Source organism: Muntiacus reevesi, chromosome 7 (assembly GCF_963930625.1).
Source record: "Muntiacus reevesi chromosome 7, mMunRee1.1, whole genome shotgun sequence".
NCBI classification, from domain to species: Eukaryota; Metazoa; Chordata; class Mammalia; order Artiodactyla; family Cervidae; genus Muntiacus; species Muntiacus reevesi.
Genome location: NC_089255.1, coordinates 44,829,967 through 44,848,827, shown reverse-complemented (window position 1 = coordinate 44,848,827; position 18,861 = coordinate 44,829,967). Strand labels below are relative to the sequence as shown.

The 18,861-nt window shown below is 36.8% G+C and overlaps 1 protein-coding gene across 8 annotated transcripts in view; it reads right to left on the bottom strand.

The window, feature by feature from the left end:
- Positions 1-18,861, bottom strand: part of HERC1 (HECT and RLD domain containing E3 ubiquitin protein ligase family member 1) — a 202,993-nt gene that overhangs the window by 96,725 nt on the left and 87,407 nt on the right. For all 8 annotated transcript variants that reach the window (XM_065941927.1, XM_065941924.1, XM_065941925.1 and 5 more), the window contains exons 19-24: positions 16,831-17,004; positions 10,760-10,874; positions 10,555-10,675; positions 8,744-8,915; positions 5,947-6,259; positions 5,411-5,531 (exon numbers count right to left, since the gene is read on the bottom strand). In XM_065941927.1, the coding sequence (XP_065797999.1) occupies positions 5,411-5,531; positions 5,947-6,259; positions 8,744-8,915; positions 10,555-10,675; positions 10,760-10,874; positions 16,831-17,004 (1,016 nt within the window). The remainder of the gene's footprint in view (positions 1-5,410; positions 5,532-5,946; positions 6,260-8,743; positions 8,916-10,554; positions 10,676-10,759; positions 10,875-16,830; positions 17,005-18,861) is intronic.

The window sequence follows — 18,861 nt, the reverse complement described above, 5'->3', positions numbered from 1 at the left end:
TCTGTACATCTGTGTCTCTTTTTCTGTCTTGCATATAGGCTTACTGTTACCATCTTTCTAAATTCCATATATATGCATTAGTATACTGTATTGGTCTTTATCTTTCTGGCTTACTTCACTCTGTATAATGGGCTCCAGTTTCATCCATCTCATTAGAACTGATTCAAATGAATTCTTTTTAATGGCTGAGTAATATTCCATGGTGTATATGTACCACAGAGCTTCCTTACCCATTCATCTGCTGATGGACATCTAGGTTGCTTCCATGTCCTGGCTATTATAAACAGTGCTGCAATGAACACTGGGGTGCACGTGTCTCTTTCAGATCTGGTTTCCTCAGTGTGTATATGCCCAGAAGTGGGATTGCTGGGTCATATGGCAGTTCTATTTGCAGTTTTTTTAAGAAATCTCCACACTGTTCTCCATAGTGGCTGTACTAGTTTGCATTCCCACCAACAATGTAAGAGGGTTCCCTTTTCTCCACACCCTCTCCAGCATTTATTGCTTGTAGACTTTTGGATAGCAGCCATCCTGACTGGCGTGTAATGCAATCTATAGATTCAACACAATCCCTATCAAGCTACCAATGGTATTTTTCACAGAACTAGAACAAATAATTTCACAATTTGTATGGAAATACAAAAAACCTCAAATAGCCAAAGTAATCTTGAGAAAGAAGAATGGAACTGGAGGAATCAACCTGCCTGACTTCAGACTCTACTACGAAGCCACAATCATCAAGACAGTATGGTACTGGCACAAAGACAGAAATATAGATCAATGGAACAGGATAGAAAGCCCAGAGATAAATCCACAAACCTATGGACACCTTATCTTCGACAAAGGAGGCAAGGATATACAATGGAAAAAAGACAACCTCTTTAACAAGTGGTGCTGGGAAAACTGGTCAACCACTTGTAAAAGAATGAAACCAGAACACTTTCTAACACCATACACAAAAATAAACTCAAAATGGATTAAAGATCCAAATGTAAGACCAGAAACTATAAAACTCCTAGAGGAGAACATAGGGAAAACACTCTCCGACATGAATCACAGCAAAATCCTCTATGACCCACCTCCCAGAATACTGGAAATAAAAGCAAAAATAAACAAATGGGACCTAATTAAAAATTAATAAATAAAATTTTTAAAAAATTAAGTAAGTCCAACATGAGACAAATCATTAGTGGTTTAATAGAAGTACTAACAAACTGCCAGGGAAACAACAAAGTCACTGTTGAGTAATCTTAGGTAAACTTTTGGAAGAGGTGACATTTTAACGAGTCCTTAGGAGTGAGGCAAGACTTCATCAACAAAGGAAAAAGACATTTAAGGCAAACAATCATTGAGCAGAAGCTCAAAAGGTATGTTTGGGGTCTGGGCAAATGGACTATTATGCTATGGCAAAACTGCAGATTACTGCAGGGAAAAGGGCTTCAAAAGCAGGCAGGCAACATTTTCCAGAATCTTTGATTTCTGGGCAGTCACTGAGTTTTTTGGTTTTTTAATAAGAAGGAAGCATGAATAAAAAGGTAGCATGACCAGCAGGTGTTCTGCTGTTGAAGTGTGTTCTTGTTTTGGGAGTTTTTAAGAGCTCCAGCTCTGGCAGCAGTACCAAAGGAGAGGGACTGGAAAAGACAGGGAGATCAGTTTGAAAACTACCCATTCAGGCAAAGGTAACAAGGACCTAAATTAAAGAGCTGAAAGAACAAGTAGGCACAGAAATTTTACCAAAATAGATCAAACATTCATTAGAAAAAAAATATTTAATGACTACTGTGTGCCAGGCACTACAGGTACGTGGGATACAGCTGTGAGTAAAACAGTAAAAATTTCTGTCCTCAGGGAACTTATATTCTAGTGTAGGCTAAGAGAAACTGATAAATACAGCAAGTAAATAATCCTAGGTACTGTGCGGGGGGTGGGAGTGGGAATGGGGGCGGAGGGTGGGGGGGCGGGTATCAGCTTCCCTGATATCTCAGTTGGTAAAGAATCCACCTGCAATGCAGGAGACTCTGGGTCAATTCCTGGGTTAGGAAGAACTGCTGGAGAAGGGAGAGGCTACTCATTCCAGTATTCCTGGGCTTCCCTTGTGGCTCAGCTGGTAAAGAATCTGCCTGCAGTGCAGAAAATGCAGGAGACCTGGGTATCAGCTTCCCTGATAGCTCAGTTATAAAGAATCCACCTTCAACACAGGAGACCCTGGGTCAATGGCTGGTATTGGAAGATCCCCTGGAGAAGGGAAAAGCTACCCACTACAGTATTCTGGCCTGGAGAATTCCAGAGACTGTATGGTCCATGGGGTCGCAAAGAGTTGGACACAACTGACTGACTTTCACTTTCACTGTGGGGGTGGAGTGGAAGGGGCAGAGCAAGGCAAAGTAGACAGGGAGTGAACATCTGAAGAGGGCAAACTGGAGTTTCAAACAGAGTGGTCAGGGTAGGCATCATCAAAAAAGTAACATTGGAACAAAGGCTTGAAATGAGGGGATTTGCCTGCAGACAACAGTATTCCGATTAGAAAAAACAGCCATGTAAAGGTCCTATGGGGGAGTTGTGTGGTATGTTCACGGAAAAGCCAAGAGGTTAGTGTGGCAAGAAGGAGGGTCATCAAGGAGGAGAGGAGCAGCAGAGACCACAGAGGAGTGAGGCCAGGATATACGGAATGGTATAAACCCCTATAAGTCACTGGAAGTTCTGAGGAGAAAAGTGACATGATCTGTTATAAAACTGTCACGGAGTTAGGAGAATAAATAAAGAGACTGATCAACTTGGAAAATCAAAAGGACAGAAAGGAATTCTCAGTAGATGGTAAGACTGGAAATGTGCATCGGGACACAGAGATACTAATGGGAATGAAGAAAAGGAGGAAGAACAGACAAAAACATACAATGAAACTTGCTTGAAGACACTGTTCAACTTTCCTACAGGAGGAATCTTTCACACTTAGAAGTTTCTTTTAAACAATAGCATCATATTTATGTAGCATTCCATACTTCTCAAAAACACTTTCACATCTATTTTCTCAGTTCACACAAGAGAGGAATTTCAGAATTCAGGAATTTCAGCTAAAAATGGATTGCATCAATCAATCCAAAAACTACAAGCTAGAAACTATAAAACTCTTGAAGGAAAACACAGGCAGAACACTCTTTGACATAAATCACAGCAAGAGCCTCTTTGACCCACCTCCTAGAGTAAATGGAAATAAAAACAAAAGTAAACAAATGGGACCTAATTAAACTTAAAAGCTTTTGCACAGAAAAGGAAGCTATAAATAAGATGAAAAGACAACCTTCATAATAAGAGAAAATAACTGCAAACAAAGCAACTGACAAAGGATTAATCTCCAAAATATTCAAGCAGCTCATGCAGTTCAACATAAGAAAGCAAATAACCCAATAAAAAACAGGGAGAAGATCTAAACAGACATTTCTCCAAAGGAGATATACAAATGGTCAACAAACACTTCAAAAGATGCTCAACATCGCTCCTTATTAAAGAAATGCAAACCAAAACTACAGTGAGGTATCACCTCACACTGGTCAGAATGGCCATCATCAAAATATAAATGTTGGAGAGCACGTGGAGAAAATGGAACCCTTAGAACTGTTGGTGGGAATGTAAACTGATATAGCCACTATGGAGAATAGCACGGAGATTCCTTTAAAAACTAGGGATAAATCTACCATATGACCCAGCAAACCCACTACCAGGCATATACCCTGAGAAAACCACAATTCAAAAAGACACATGTACCCCAATGTTCACTGCAGCACTATTCACAATGGCCAGGACATGGAAGCAACCTAGATGTCCATCAACAGATGAATAGATAAAGACATGGTACATATATACAGTGGAATATTACTCAGCCATAGAAAGGAACAAATCTGAGTCAGCTGAACTGAGGTGGATGAACCTAGAGCCTGTTATACAGAGTGAAGTAAATCAGACAGTGAAAAATAAATATTGTATATTAATGCATATATATGGTTCTAGAAAAATGGTACTGATGTACCTATTTTCAGGGCAGGAAGAGAGATGCAGACCTAAAGAATGAACTTGTAGGCACAGCGGGGGGAAACAGAGGGTGGGGTGAATTGAGAGAGTAGCAATGAAATATATACATCACCAAGTATAAAACAGATAGCTAGTGGGAAGTTACTGTATAACACAGGGAACTCGGCCTGGTGCTCTGTGAAGACCTAGAGGGATAGGATAAAAGGGTGGGGAGGGAAGAAAGCTCAAGAGAGAGGGATATATATATACACACACTTACGGCTAATTTACATTGTTGTAAGGCAGAAACCAACACAATGTTGTTAAGCAATTATCCTCCAAAAATATATAAATTGGGAAAAAAAAAAAAAAAAAGCTTTTCAGCAGTAGAATCAGGGTCAGTAACCAAGTCTAAAACAGTAGTCAAGTCTAACACATTATCACATACACAACAAGCACTGCTATCCTCATGTCACACAATAGGACACTAAGGCCCAGAGAGGTAAAGTAGCACATACTGATTCACATAAAAGGCAGAGGAACAGTCAAAACGAAAATCTAGCTATCAACTCCAAGTCCAAAGCTACTCAAATAGAAACTATCAGACTGTTCTCATTCTATAATTTATTTAACCCATCACACTACAGCACACATTACTTCCTACTTCTTATATAGATCAGCATCTCATTTCTTTGATTTTTACCTTAAATGCCTGCAATCCAGATCCTGAGGCTTTTTTTGATAGGTAACTGAGAGCTACTGAAAGATTTTGAGTAGAGGAGATATAAATAGATTTGTATTTCAGGAATATTCTTCTGGTGAAAAGTTGAACATGGGCATAAGACAAGAGAGAGGGAAACCAGTTTGAAGGTTTTGTACTAGGCCATGAAAAGAGAAGAAAAATTTGAGACAGAACAGTGGCAGGAGGGATGGACAGGAATATCAGAACGGTATTAGGAGTAAAATTTTCAAGGTCGGACTAATTGGACTGTGGGGGAGTGAGAAGGACCAGGAACTAAGAAAAAGCAGAGGCAAGGATCAACTTAGGTTTCCAGTCTGGGGAGTTAATACTAAGACAGTGGATGGGAAAGAACAGGTTTGGGAGAAAAACGAGTTTATTTTTGGATAGGTTAAGATTGTGGTCACCTGACATGTTCAGGTAGAATGTCCATCAAGGAGTTAGATACATGAACGTGGAGGTTAGGAAGAAGTCAGGGCTAAAGAAAGTAAGCTGAGAGTCACTAACATACAGGTGATAAATACCTATGCAATAAAGTTATCTCATTTCTCTTAAAAGTTCTTTTTAAAAAAACTTTTTTTGTCTAAAGCAAATGTATATTACTTACTCTAACCAAAGTCTTATGTATTTATACAAAAATCCTTTACTGAATCTAGGTATACCTACCAGTGCGTAACCCTCTTCATCTGATTCAGGCTGAGACAAATCAGATTCACTCCTCGATTTGATCAGTCTATAATTTGGACTTGCGTGGACTAGCCGGCTCTCTGCAGTAAGACTTTCACTCCTGTCTCACATGCACAAAGAAAAGTTTTTCGATTTGGGACTGTTAGTGAACATAAAATTGAATGGAACTAGCAGCATAGAGATAAAACACACACACAGTGAGGAGTAATTATGACTGCTGATGGAAAATCCTGGCTCTCAGTTAGGTCTAAGCACAAAGTCTTCTTCATCAATTACAGAGATATGCAAATATTTTCATGTTTCTCAACTACTGTTGCTTATATGTATGAAAAACTGTGCTGTCTCATTTAATCAGAAATTTATTCTCCAGGTTGAACTAGGATCACTCTATACATTAAATTCATCCATCAATTTGTATTTCCTCCTCCATGTCTGTTTTAACTTCAGAATAAATCATTTCAATGCGTACAGAAACAAAGGGAGAAGAAATGTTTTAAGTTTCTACTCAGTCCCACCTGGTCATAAGTCCACCCCCTTCAGAGGTACTTGTGGAAGGCTGCTGCAACTGTCCTTCTTCCCTTCGCTTCTGAAGCTCCTCAATCACAGGACTTACTCCTAATATTAACAGGGCACATCGATGGATCACGGAGTTGCAGGCAGCAGTGTACACATCCTGACCCTCAGGAAGGTCTGTGCTCACCCTTCGCTCTTGCTGAGCCTGAGGAGGTGGATCATCAGCTCGAGTCCCAGACCCTGCCCCACTGTTCATTCTATCTCGATCTCGGCTACGAGCTACTTCACGGGCTGAGAGGAAACACTGAAAGATTTCTGTAACATGCAACACAAAAACAAGGTCTTAACACATGGGGAGAGAAGAGCAAAGAAAATAACAATAAAAATAGTCAAAAAGTTTGGACCAAAAACTTACTGAAAGAGGGAAAATTATTTTTTAGACATTAAATACAGCATCTAAGTAAAAATTTTATCGAAAATATATGTATAATATTAAACTTCTTATAAAAATTACAATAGGAAATACTCATGCCTTTATAGAATTTAGATTTGGTTGATTCTATTTCTACTCTTTTGAGTTTGATCAGTAGTTTACAAAGTGTGGTTCCAGAAGAGCAGCATCAACATCATCCAGGCATTTGTTAGAACTGAAAACTACTGTGCTTCTCTCAGACTGTCTAAATCAGAAGCTCTGGGCATGGAGCTAGCAATCTGTGTTTGAACAAGCCCTCCAGGTGACTTTGAAGGCCATTATACTTTGAGAACCACTGGGTTAGATAAAAATAACTGCCCATTTCTGAAACGTTCACAACCTTGGTTTGAAAACTGTCAGGTTACAAGAGAAAAAGTTTAAGTTGCATTAGTTAAAATGAAAAACCCTTTTTCCCCTTCCAAAGTCCATATAATTCCTAACATCTACATGTTGTTGTGTTTTGAACATATTAAATAAGCACAACCATTAAAGGTCTTTGCTGAAACAGAATCAGATTCTACTAAATCACAGTCAAATGGCATCATTAGGAATGTCCATCTAATGAGAGCCCTTCCCAATTTACAAGTGTAAAAATTCACTGGGTTTAACAAGGTTCTGATGCAGTGGTAGATATTTCACAAGAGGAAAAGAATATTTTGCTCAAATTTGAGTGAAGGTGGTATTTTTAACGGAGAAACTAGGCCAAAAGTTAGTAAACTACTAGCTTTGTCTATTAATATGGAAGCGGTGGTAGTGGTAGTTTAGTCACTAAGTAATGTCTGACTCTTGCAACCCCATGGACTGTAGCCCGTCAGGCTCCTCTGTCCATGGGTTTTCCAGGCAAAGAGGTTTGCTATTTCCTTCTCCAAATATGGAAATACAAACTTTAAAATAGATCTGTATATTTTAGGGTATTATGATAATATATTCATTATGCTATTGAAAGTCCCTTATTTCTAAGATAAACAAACCAATGAACTAACAGTCCAGAGCTGGAAACCAGTTAAAGTAATTAAGACAATTGTCACTGGAATTCTGGGCAGACTTGGTTCTAATTCCAGCTGCTACTACTTGTGGCCCAAGGCACATAATTTTCCTTCCTTAAACCTGAGTTTGTCCATCTTTACAACAAGGTAATACTAGAAATCATAAGACTGAGAGGATTATGCATTAATCTATGTGAAGCATTTGACCCAAAGGGCAGCATATAACTGATGCTCAAAAATGGTATTTAGTTTAAAAATTATTACTCCCTGGTTAACTATAATGCTTTATTATACAGTAATTGAGGGTTACATTTTGTTACTGTGCTTTTCCCCTTTGGTCTTAGCTTTCAGGAATTTGTAAACGAAACCTTAAATTCATCCAAAAATGTTCCCTCAGCCTAGGTTTTAAAACTATAACCATTCTCTGGGAATTCCCTGGTGGTCCAGTGGTTAGGACTCAGCATTCTCACTGCCGGGACCCAGGTTCAATCCCTGGCCACGCGGTAAAGCACCCCTCAAAACTATATTGTATATGATTATAATTATCCTCCTACTCTTCATCTCTAATGCCCTCTTCTCCATTTGGACCTTATATTTTTTCTTGTTTTAATGGGCTTTGGCCTTGTTTTGAGTCATCTCAAAATCATTTTTAGAAATATGCAAAACACAAATAAACTGGTAACAAATTAAGTGTCAAAATGAAGAATACAGACAATCTCAATACCGAATGTGTAGATGGCCATAATGTTTCAGGCTACAAAAATGAAAATATACTTTAACTTGACGTAGCCAAATCACTCAAAAGATACTAACAAATATTTAAAAGCTTTGGTATTTCTCTTTAAACATTTAAATGATTACATTTTAAAACTATCTGTAGTCTTATAATATAAAAGCATGAAAAATGTCATTCACCAGCCAATAATATTCTCATGTAACATTCTCAACCAATAATATTCTCTCTTGCTTTCTACTGAAAACAGCAGTATAGTCAGTGGGTGAAGTTTATAATTTAAAAGTTCTGCATACGGTCTCTCTCCTCCTCACCACTTAGAAGTCAGCCAGGCGAATGGACAATTTGGGACCCCTAGAGAACATACTTTAAATGACCCTATTCAATGACTCATGGGTATCACTTCATGAATGAAACTCAGTGGAACAGGTACTATTTCCAAAAGCCTGCATATAGAGTTTTTCAGCCCAAAACACCCAATTCAATAGCTTAAATAGAACTAACACAGCTTTAAGAGCTGAAATGTTTGTCTCTCTCCTCTGTAGTCAGTTTCCCTACCAAAAAGAATGCCACAGTGTGTATCTGCAAAGCAAGAAGGGTGTACTCACTGCCAGCTGTCATCACTTCGTGTTCTCGTTCCTCCTCCTCATCCTCTGGCTCTGCATGTCCCTCTTCCCTATCTCGCTCAGCCTGTTCTTCCATTTCAGCTTCTTCATCAATGGTTCGGGTAAATGAATGCTCCTGAGGATCAACATCTGCGGAGTCTTGGTTTTCTGAGATCTTAAAGAAATAATCAGAGCTACACTAAATATATATATTTTAATTTTGAAAAATGTCATTAAAACCTTGATTTTTTTATCATGGAAAATAATGTTAACAGCACTAACAACTCATGAACTTTACCACAAAAACACAAACAATATACTGGATAAATCTGAAGAGATTAAAAAGAATGTATAGAGACATCTCATTAAGCTCTCTTCCTCAACATTTTGATTGTTCTGCTGTAAATTGCTAAATTAAAATGACTTGAGTATGACAATAAGCATAAAAGGTAATTAAAGAACATGAAATTTAATTCTATTCAGTCTCCCTCAAGTTGTATATGTTATTGCTGCTCTGTATAAATGTTTAATAATTCTAACTTAAAACAAAACAGTGCTTTTTAACCTTTAATTGGTGAAAATATTTAAATTATATTTTCTTAGCAAATTTCAGTTATATAAACATATTATTTTTAATTATTTTCTCACTTGGCCCTTGAAGAAACCAAAAGTTAGAAATCTGATAAGGACAATGTTATTCCCCATGGTGGTTATGATACCTAGTAGTCATCTAAAGAAAAGAGTCCTTATTATAGGTGTGATTCATGGTTAGATGGGAATACTGAGCAGTCAGTCAGACTCGCACAAAACATAAGTCATGTATCCTCACAATATGTAAGTTTCAAATGTGAGCTTCAACAAGATGGCTAATTAATACATTTCATGGGTCACTCACAAATAATCAGATCCACGAATATTAAATCAGTGCATGCTAAAAGAATACTATAATACAAAAGCAGAGATAAAGTTTGGTTTTTAAAATCTAAGATCTATATAATGGAGTGCAAAGCATCTTATGTCTGAAGCTTCAAAGAAAGTTTCAAAGAAATTTATATGTATAATTATAGTATAATTATGTATCAGGCTATACTCATAATTATAGGATCATGTTATCAGAATCATCAAGCACTTCAGAAATCATTTCAATTCTGTTGTAAGAATTACTTCTAGAACACCCTTAAAAGTTTTTAATCTTTACCTCCAGTGGTAGGCAACTCTAATCATTAGAAGGCTTTTTTCCTTACATTCATTCTTCACTCAGTTGTTACCCTTTGGTCCTACCTGTGTCCTCTGGTACAACAGGGAACATGTTTATTTCCTCTCCTACGTGAAGCCCTTTAAGTATCTTTAAGGCAGCTAACATGAGATTCCCCTTTGTTTTCATTTTCTAATCTAAATATTTTTGACATTTTCCAGTTCTTGTGTAAGATGATTAGCCAATCTAAGGTAGTTTAATATCTCTCATAAGTTATGGCACCCCAAATCAAATAGGATAATTCAAATGTGGTCTGATCAATGTAAAATAAAGGAATAATATTTCATATGATTTGGACAATTCAATTTGTTACTACCTATATGGCCTAAAGAATATAAAAACTCTCTCAGGAGCCATATATACTTGATAAATAAGTTGTTAAATAAACCCCAATTTTCTACTTATCCAATTTGTTTCACTAGAAAAAGAACTACTGAACATTTATTGAACATCTGCAATAACTAAGGCACATTTTTTTTTCCTCTCACATAAACCAACATGGAGATATCTCTTACAGCTTGCAGAAAAATAAGAGAAATTAACTGATTTCCAACTTTACCCATCTGTCTCTTGACGATGACCTGGTCTGAATAAGTTCAAGGTTCTTGCAAGCAAGTAAACGACTTCGAACTTTGTACACACAACGGTATACTTCTGATAAGCTTTTACCAGGTTGATATCTAAATAAAGAACCAAAATAGAAAAGTTAATTTCTAATATCATGAGAGCAAATATTTGTCTGAGGATAGTTTTAAGTTACTTGCCGGCTTTCTCCACATGCTTGACTGAGTAAATTTGTATGTTTCAGAAGAGCTGCAAGAACAAATCTAGACACAGTGTCCAAGAGTGACTCATTACTCAAAGTTGCACTGTCCCAATCTGAAAAAAAAGATACACTGACATTTCAGAGAAAACAGTTCAGAGGTCTTTTAATAGCTTTAGTAACCCAACACCTGAATTTTATCATTTTTCTAAGCAATTATTTAGCAAATGAACCTACTATATCCCACGTACTGTGCCAGGAGTACAGTAGTAAATAAAACTAAATCCTGGATCTCACAGAGCATATATTCCAGTTGGGGAGCATGTGTGTGCTTAGTCGCTCAGTCGTGTCCAATTCCTTGCGACGCTATGGACTGTAGCCCGTCAGGCTCCTCTGTCCATGGGGATCCTCCAGGCAAGAATACTGGAGTGGGCTGCCATGCCCTCCTCCAGGGGATTTTCCCAACCCAGGGATTGAAGCCAAGTCTCCCGCAATGCAGGAGTATTCTTTACTGTCTGAGCCACCAAGGAAGCCAAGAGGGGCATAAGGAGACAGTAAATAAAAACATTAATATGACAGATAAATGCTATGGAGGAAATTAAAGCTTGGTAAGAAGAACAGGGACTTCTGTACTGTATAAGTTTACTATTTTTTATAGACTGGTTTGGGAAGGTCTTGGATACAGCGACAATCAAGCAGAGAGATCTAGACGACATAGAGAAGAAGCCATACAGAAACAGCGTCCTTTCAAAAAAACTATGTCAAGGCTCCGAAGCGAGTGCAAGGAAGCCAATGCAGTTAGAGCAAAACATGGGTGCACAAGAATCGTAGGAGACATTAGAAAGCTGTCTGAGACCAGATCACATAGGGCCTTGCCACCCATTTCAAGTCCTCTTCATTTTACTCTGGGGAAAATTGGAAGGATCATCAGAAAACTTTGAAGAGATATGAGACGGTATGATCTGTGTTTTAAAAGGCTCACTCTAACTGCTGAGTACAGAATTTACTATAGGAACAGCAACAGCAGAAGCAATTATTACAGTAATTCAGGTAAGAAATTAGAGTGGCTCAGACCAAAGTAGTAGCAGTGGGGGTAGTAAGAAATGGTCAGATTTCTTAAGTATTTTGAAGATAGAGTTGAAAGAATTTGTTGATGGATCAGATGTGAACATAAGAGAAGTCAATGATGACTATAATATATTTAGAATGCAGTTGGCTTTTACCGAGAGAAGAACAGCCCTTTGGGAGGATGGGTATCTGTAATTAGGTGTCTATTTCTGAATAGTACCTTTTAGTTATCCTAGTAGAGATATTGAGTAAACTAGTCAAGCGTGTACATATCTGGTATTTGAAGTTATTGAAGTATCAATAAACATTATGAGTACATGTACATTTCGGTGGTTAAGAAATAAAACAACATTTGGACAGAAATGAGTACATGCTATTGAAAACCCAAATCACAGCATTAGATGATGAGAACTAGTGAGCTGCTTTCTTTAATTCCATGTTGGCACACTGGTACTGTAAAAATGCAATACATTCAGTAGATTCCAAATGGGGATATGGGAGGTTTACTGTCTACTCCACTCCCAGAATGTCTGCCAGACTCTATTAATTTTACAGATTTACCACGCTACTTAAAAACAAAACCAAGCAGAAAACACCCTTGGAAAATATTAAGTCCCATGTTATCTTCACTTGTTCTTAATTCATTTTAAAAACTCCTATCTTAAGAGAAAAATTTTAAAGATTGACTTTCCAGTCCTTTCTGGATGCTTAGGTAAAAATTTAAGTTCAGACTTACCTATTTTACAGGTGAAAAAATGAATATAAACATGTCAGATTTTAAGAAAATCTTACAGCTAGAGAATCTTAAAATAACAATTTGTATTACATACAAAATTTTCCACATTAGGTTTTCGAGAGATCATCTGTTCCAAGGGATTGCTTGCTATTCTGAAAATTGCTATGACTTAAAACCAAACAAGATCTCATTTCAAGTAGGCTAATATTAAATTTAAAAGCAAACTAAAGTGACATCCTTTGCAGTGTTTCAAATTTAACAGGGACCATCCTCCTTTGCAATGTTTAAAAGGTTCTTTTACAACACCTTCACTAAAGTTACAGTCATTTCATACCAAGCTCTACAAAATGTTTCCACTATTCAGGTATAAAGTCTAGGCTATATACCTAGACTTTGTATAGGCATACAGTGTACAAGCAAATGAACAATGAGCCATAGTTTTTATTCCTCTTATGTTTATATCCGGTTTTTAAAAGTGCTCACTGCAAAGTAACAAGTGACAACATAATATAAAAGAATACCTAACTGCACATTCCAAGAAAATGATGAAATAAGAGAGTATTGGAAAATATAACTTAGAAACAAGCTTTTTTTCTCCTCCACTATCATACTTTTCTACCACTGATGAAAGTCAACAAAATAGAATGAGTAAATAAATAAATGACAGACTGTACTGCATGAGATTCAACTTTCAAACATATCATCTCACTGATATTTTAAAGATCTGAATGATATGTATCTCATTTTTATTATATAAAGTATTATAAAATGTGAACATGTATTTACTTTTACCATTTTTATCACAAAAGGAAGAAAATCCAAAGAAATAGGGAATTGCAGATCAAAGAAACAACAACATGGAGGAAGACAACTAGGGGTATGTATTCTGAAAAATCCAAGACATTGATAAAGGGGGAAAGCATGGGGGACTTCTCTGTTGGTCCAGTGGTAAAGACTCCATGCTTCCAATGCAAGTGGCTCAGGTCTGATCCCTGGTTGGGGAACTAAGATCCCACATGCTACGTGGTACAGCCAAGAAAATTTTTAAAATATATATATATTTTTTAAAGGGGAGGGGAAGCAAAGGAGCCAAAAGGAAATCAGGTATATCCTTTAAAAACTTGTACATAAAACAATCATATTAATCAATTAATCAATAGAAACTGAAATACCACTATACACTTTCATTACACTTTACTGCTGTACTTAATAATATACCTCATTTCAAACTGGTATCTTCAACAGCACTCTAAAAGAGGAAAGTGGTTTATAGAAGAGGAAAATGACCAGACCCAGAGCTCAAGACATTTACATACACATCATTTCAGTTCTTGACCAGGGCTTGCATAGGGAAGAGATTCATTAAACAAACTCTTATATTAGATCCATTTACACTGCATGGAATCCTTCAGTAAAATGCTGCCTCTGGATTTATTATTCTTTATAAAAATCTCAATTTTCCTACACTGGATTTTCTTCAAAACAGGATATATGGACATAAAAATACACAGGGTAGTTTCCACAAAGAGGAATAAGAAACTGTTTTTATTTTTATTTTTTAATTTATTTTTTTTCATTTATTTTTACTAGTTGGAGGCTAATTACTTTACAATATTGTAGTGGGTTTTGTCATACATTGACATGAATCAGTCATGGAGTTACATGTATTTCCCATTCCGATCCCCCCTCCCACCTCCCTCTCCACCCGATTCCTCTGGGTCTTCCCAGCCCACCAGGCCCGAACACTTGTCTCATGCATCCAACCTGGGCTGGTGATCTGTTTCACTACAGATAATATACATGCTGTTCTCTTGAAACATCCCACCCTCACCTTCTCCCACAGAGTCCAAAAGTCTGTTCTGTACATCTGTGTCTCTTTTTCTGTCTTGCATATAGGCTTACTGTTACCATCTTTCTAAATTCCATATATATGCATTAGTATACTGTATTGGTCTTTATCTTTCTGGCTTACTTCACTCTGTATAATGGGCTCCAGTTTCATCCATCTCATTAGAACTGATTCAAATGAATTCTTTTTAATGGCTGAGTAATATTCCATGGTGTATATGTACCACAGCTTCCTTATCCATTCGTCTGCTGATGGGCATCTAGGTTGCTTCCATGTCCTGGCTATTATAAACAGTGCTGCGATGAACACTGGGGTTCACGTGTCTCTTTCAGATCTGGTTTCCTCAGTGTGTATGCCCAGAAGTGGGATTGCTGGGTCATATGGCAGTTCTATTTCCAGTTTTTTAAGAAATCTCCACACTATTCTCCATAGTGGCTGTACTAGTTTGCATTCCCACTGTAAGAGGGTTCCCTTTTCTCCACACCCTCTCCAGCATTTATTGCTTGTAGACTTTTGGATAGCAGCCATCCTGACTGGCGTGTAATGGTACCTCATTGTGGTTTTGATTTGCATTTCTCTGATAATGACTGATGTTGAGCATCTTTTCATGTGTTTGTTAGCCATCTGTATGTCTTCTTTGGAGAAATGTCTGTTTAGTTCTTTGGCCCATTTTTTGATTGGGTCATTTATTTTTATAGAATTGAGCTTCAGGAGCTGCTTGTATATTTTTGAGATTAATCCTTTGTCTGTTGCTTCATTTGCTATTATTTTCTCCCAATCTGAGGGCTGTCTTTTCACCTTGCTTATAGTTTCCTTTGTTGTGCAAAAGCTTTTAAGTTTCATTAGGTCCCATTTGTTTATTTTTGCTTTTATTTCCAATATTCTGGGAGGTGGGTCATAGAGGATCCTGCTGTGATTCATGTCGGAGAGTGTTTTCCCTATGTTCTCCTCTAGGAGTTTTATAGTTTCTGGTCTTACATTTAGATCTTTAATCCATTTTGAGGTTATTTTTGTGTATGGTGTTAGAAAGTGTTCTAGTTTCATTCTTTTACAAGTGGTTGACCAGTTTTCCCAGCACCACTTGTTAAAGAGGTTGTCTTTTTTCTATTGTATATCCTCACCTCCTTTGTCAAAGATAAGGTGTCCATAGGTTCGTGGATTTATCTCTGGGCTTTCTATTCTGTTCCATTGATCTATATTTCTGTCTTTGTGCCAGTACCATACTGTCTTGATGATTGTGGCTTTGTAGTAGAGTCTGAAGTTAGGCAGGTTGATTCCTCCAGTTCCATTCTTCTTTCTCAAGATTACTTTGGCTATTCAAGGTTTTTTGTATTTCCATACAAACTGTGAAATTATTTGCTCTAGTTCTGTGAAAAATACCATTGGTAGCTTGATAGGGATTGCAATGAATCTATAGATTGCTTTGGGTAGTATGGCCATTTTGACAATATTGATTCTTCCAATCCATGAACACAGTAAAAAAGAAAACTACAGGCCAGTATCACTGATGAACATAGATGCAAAAATCCTTAACAAAATTCTAGCAAACAGAATCCAACAACATATTAAAAAAATCATACATCATGACCAAGTGGGCTTTATCCCAGGAATGCAAGGATTCTTTAATATCTGCAAATCAATCAATGTAATACACCACATTAACAAATTGAAAGACAAAAACCATATGATTATCTCAATAGATGCAGAGAAAGCCTTTGACAAAATTCAACACCCATTTATGATTAAAACTCTCCAGAAAGCAGGAATAGAAGGAACATACCTCAACATAATAAAAGCTATATATGACAAACCCACAGCAAGCATTACCCTCAATGGTGAAAAATTGAAAGCATTTCCCCTGAAATTAGGAACAAGACAAGGGTGCCCACTCTCACCACTACTATTCAACATAGTTTTGGAAGTTCTGGCCACAGCAATCAGAGCAGAAAAAGTAGTAAAAGGAATCCAGATAGGAAAAGAAGAAGTGAAACTCTCGCTGTTTGCAGATGACATGATCCTCTACATAGAAAACCTTAAAGACTCTACCAGAAAATTACTAGAGCTAATCAACGAATAAAGTAAAGTTGCAGGATATAAAATTAACACACAGAAATCCCTTGCATTCCTATACATTAACAATGAGAAAACAGAAAGAGAAATTAAGGAAACAATACCATTCACCATTGCAACAAAAGGAATAAAATACTTAGGAGTATATCTACCTAAAGAAACAAAAGACCTATACATAGAAAACTATAAAACACTGATGGAAGAAACTGTTTTTAAAATGCTAATTGCAAAATTCCTTTTTCTATAAGAAAATAATAGTGTTATGACTTTCCATTTATATATTATACATATATATTAGTTGTATTATGGGCTATCTACATATTTACCCCCTTTATCCTCTTTACTTTACCTTTACTAATAGCATAATCCTGCATGCTGATCCAAAGGCTTCGAGCAGGCTCTTTTGAACAACCCAAGGCCAAATCTACGAAGACAGCAATTTCAGGCCGCAATTTATAATCAAAAGGCTTGTGTTCCTCATTTCCCGAAAGAGCTACTTCTAATAAGCAACTCATACATTTATCTAAAAAAAAAAAAAAAAAAATTACACAAGTTATCAATTCCAAGCCTCATAAATTTTGGTGCTACAGAAAAAAATCTTACCATATTTACTTAATGAGTGTGAAATACTTCAAACCATTTTAAGTAGATGCTATAAAGGTAAAGTTTTTTAATGCTTCCCAATTTGGGGTAGTATCACCCCATTCTTGGTGTGACTACATGTAACAACATTCCAAGAGGGAGTTGTGGCATTTTGGTAAGCAGGGCCCTACATGTGCAGCACAGTCTTACGTGACAAAGAACTTTCTTGTTCAAAAGGGGTTGATATTCTTACTGAGAAACATGGAATCATTGGGAAAGAGACTAGCCAAGATTTTTTTTTCTTTTTGTAGACTTAAGGGAAAATAGTCACTTAAGGAAAATTAAGGGAGATCAAACATACTGATACTTTTATAAATAATTTCTCAACTGACATTTATATTTGTTCAGGTGGTTCCTAAGTTTTCAATGAGACATTTGGCATTAAAAATTCATTTTCCATTTAAAAAACAAAACATTTCACTAAATGATGGGTTCCCGGGCTAATACCCAAAGTCAATTTAATTTAACCCATGATATAAATGAATTATCATTCATTTTTATAAAGACAAGGCCCATTTCCTAATATAAAGACTTTCCCAGTGGCTCAGTGGTAAAGAATTTGCCTGTGATGCAGGAGATCTGGGTTTGATCCCTGGGTCAGGAAGATCCCCTAGAGAAGGGAATGGCAACCCATTCCAGTATTCTTGCCTGGAGAATTAAATTGACAGAAGAGCCTGGTGGGCTACAGACTATGGGGTTGCAAAGAGTTGGACATGACTGAATGATATAGCACTGTTATATTTCCTAATATAACAAGTATTTAAACATAAAATGTAACATTTTAATAGTTATATAACCTTATAATTTAAAAACTGAAAAGTAACATTAAAACTGAAATTGATTTTATTCATACCAAAGGCCAGTTGAGTAAAGTAGACAGAAATATGCGGAAGATAGAGATAAGGATACTTTTGCCCTCAGGAGGACATTTGGGACTATCACAGAGTTAGACATTGATAGCATTGGACCCATCTTTACGATGTTAAATGCCCCAGGGAAAAAAAACATGATTCTACTTTTCTTTCATACAAATGTTCCTAAGTACCAATGGAATCACTTTCTGGTTCATAAATGAAACAATGAATATATACTCCTGGCTGGAAAAGAAGGAAAGTCTTCAAAATCCCTCACTCCCACTCTTCAATCCCAAAGCAGAATCTCTGCAATTTTTGTCTTGGTTTCTACTTTTTGTTTCTCCTCTTGAAATTCTCTTAGATTGAGACTTCTTTTAGATTTTGCTTCTTGGACATTCTCTGAGTCTCCTTCTCTTACCAGAGAAATAATAAATTTAAAATCTAACGAGACCATATAGGCTATCTAATCTAACTCATTATTTCAAGGATTGAAATTAGAGGTACAGAGAGACTGAAGGACCAATCCTAGATGAAACAACTATACCATCTGTTCAGGACCTGGACAAATCTTCATGTTCAGACAATCTGAGAGCTAGCCTACTAGCAAAGTAGACAAATGGGAGATGAGGCAGAAAAGGAAACTCCAAAGCTAATATAAATGAGGAGGAAAAAAATACAGAATCACACAAGGTAATATCAGCATGAAAGCAGGACAGGCTGGGAGAAGAAGGGATCGGTCCTCTAAACTGAAAGGTGTTTCTGACCTGAGCCCTGGTAAGTCATGGTCATTACCTGTCTGTGAAGCAGTTTCATAAGCTCCAAGCCCAAGAACACAAGTAATCAAGCATTTACTCATTTTTATGAGTTAGATGACTTGCTTAAAA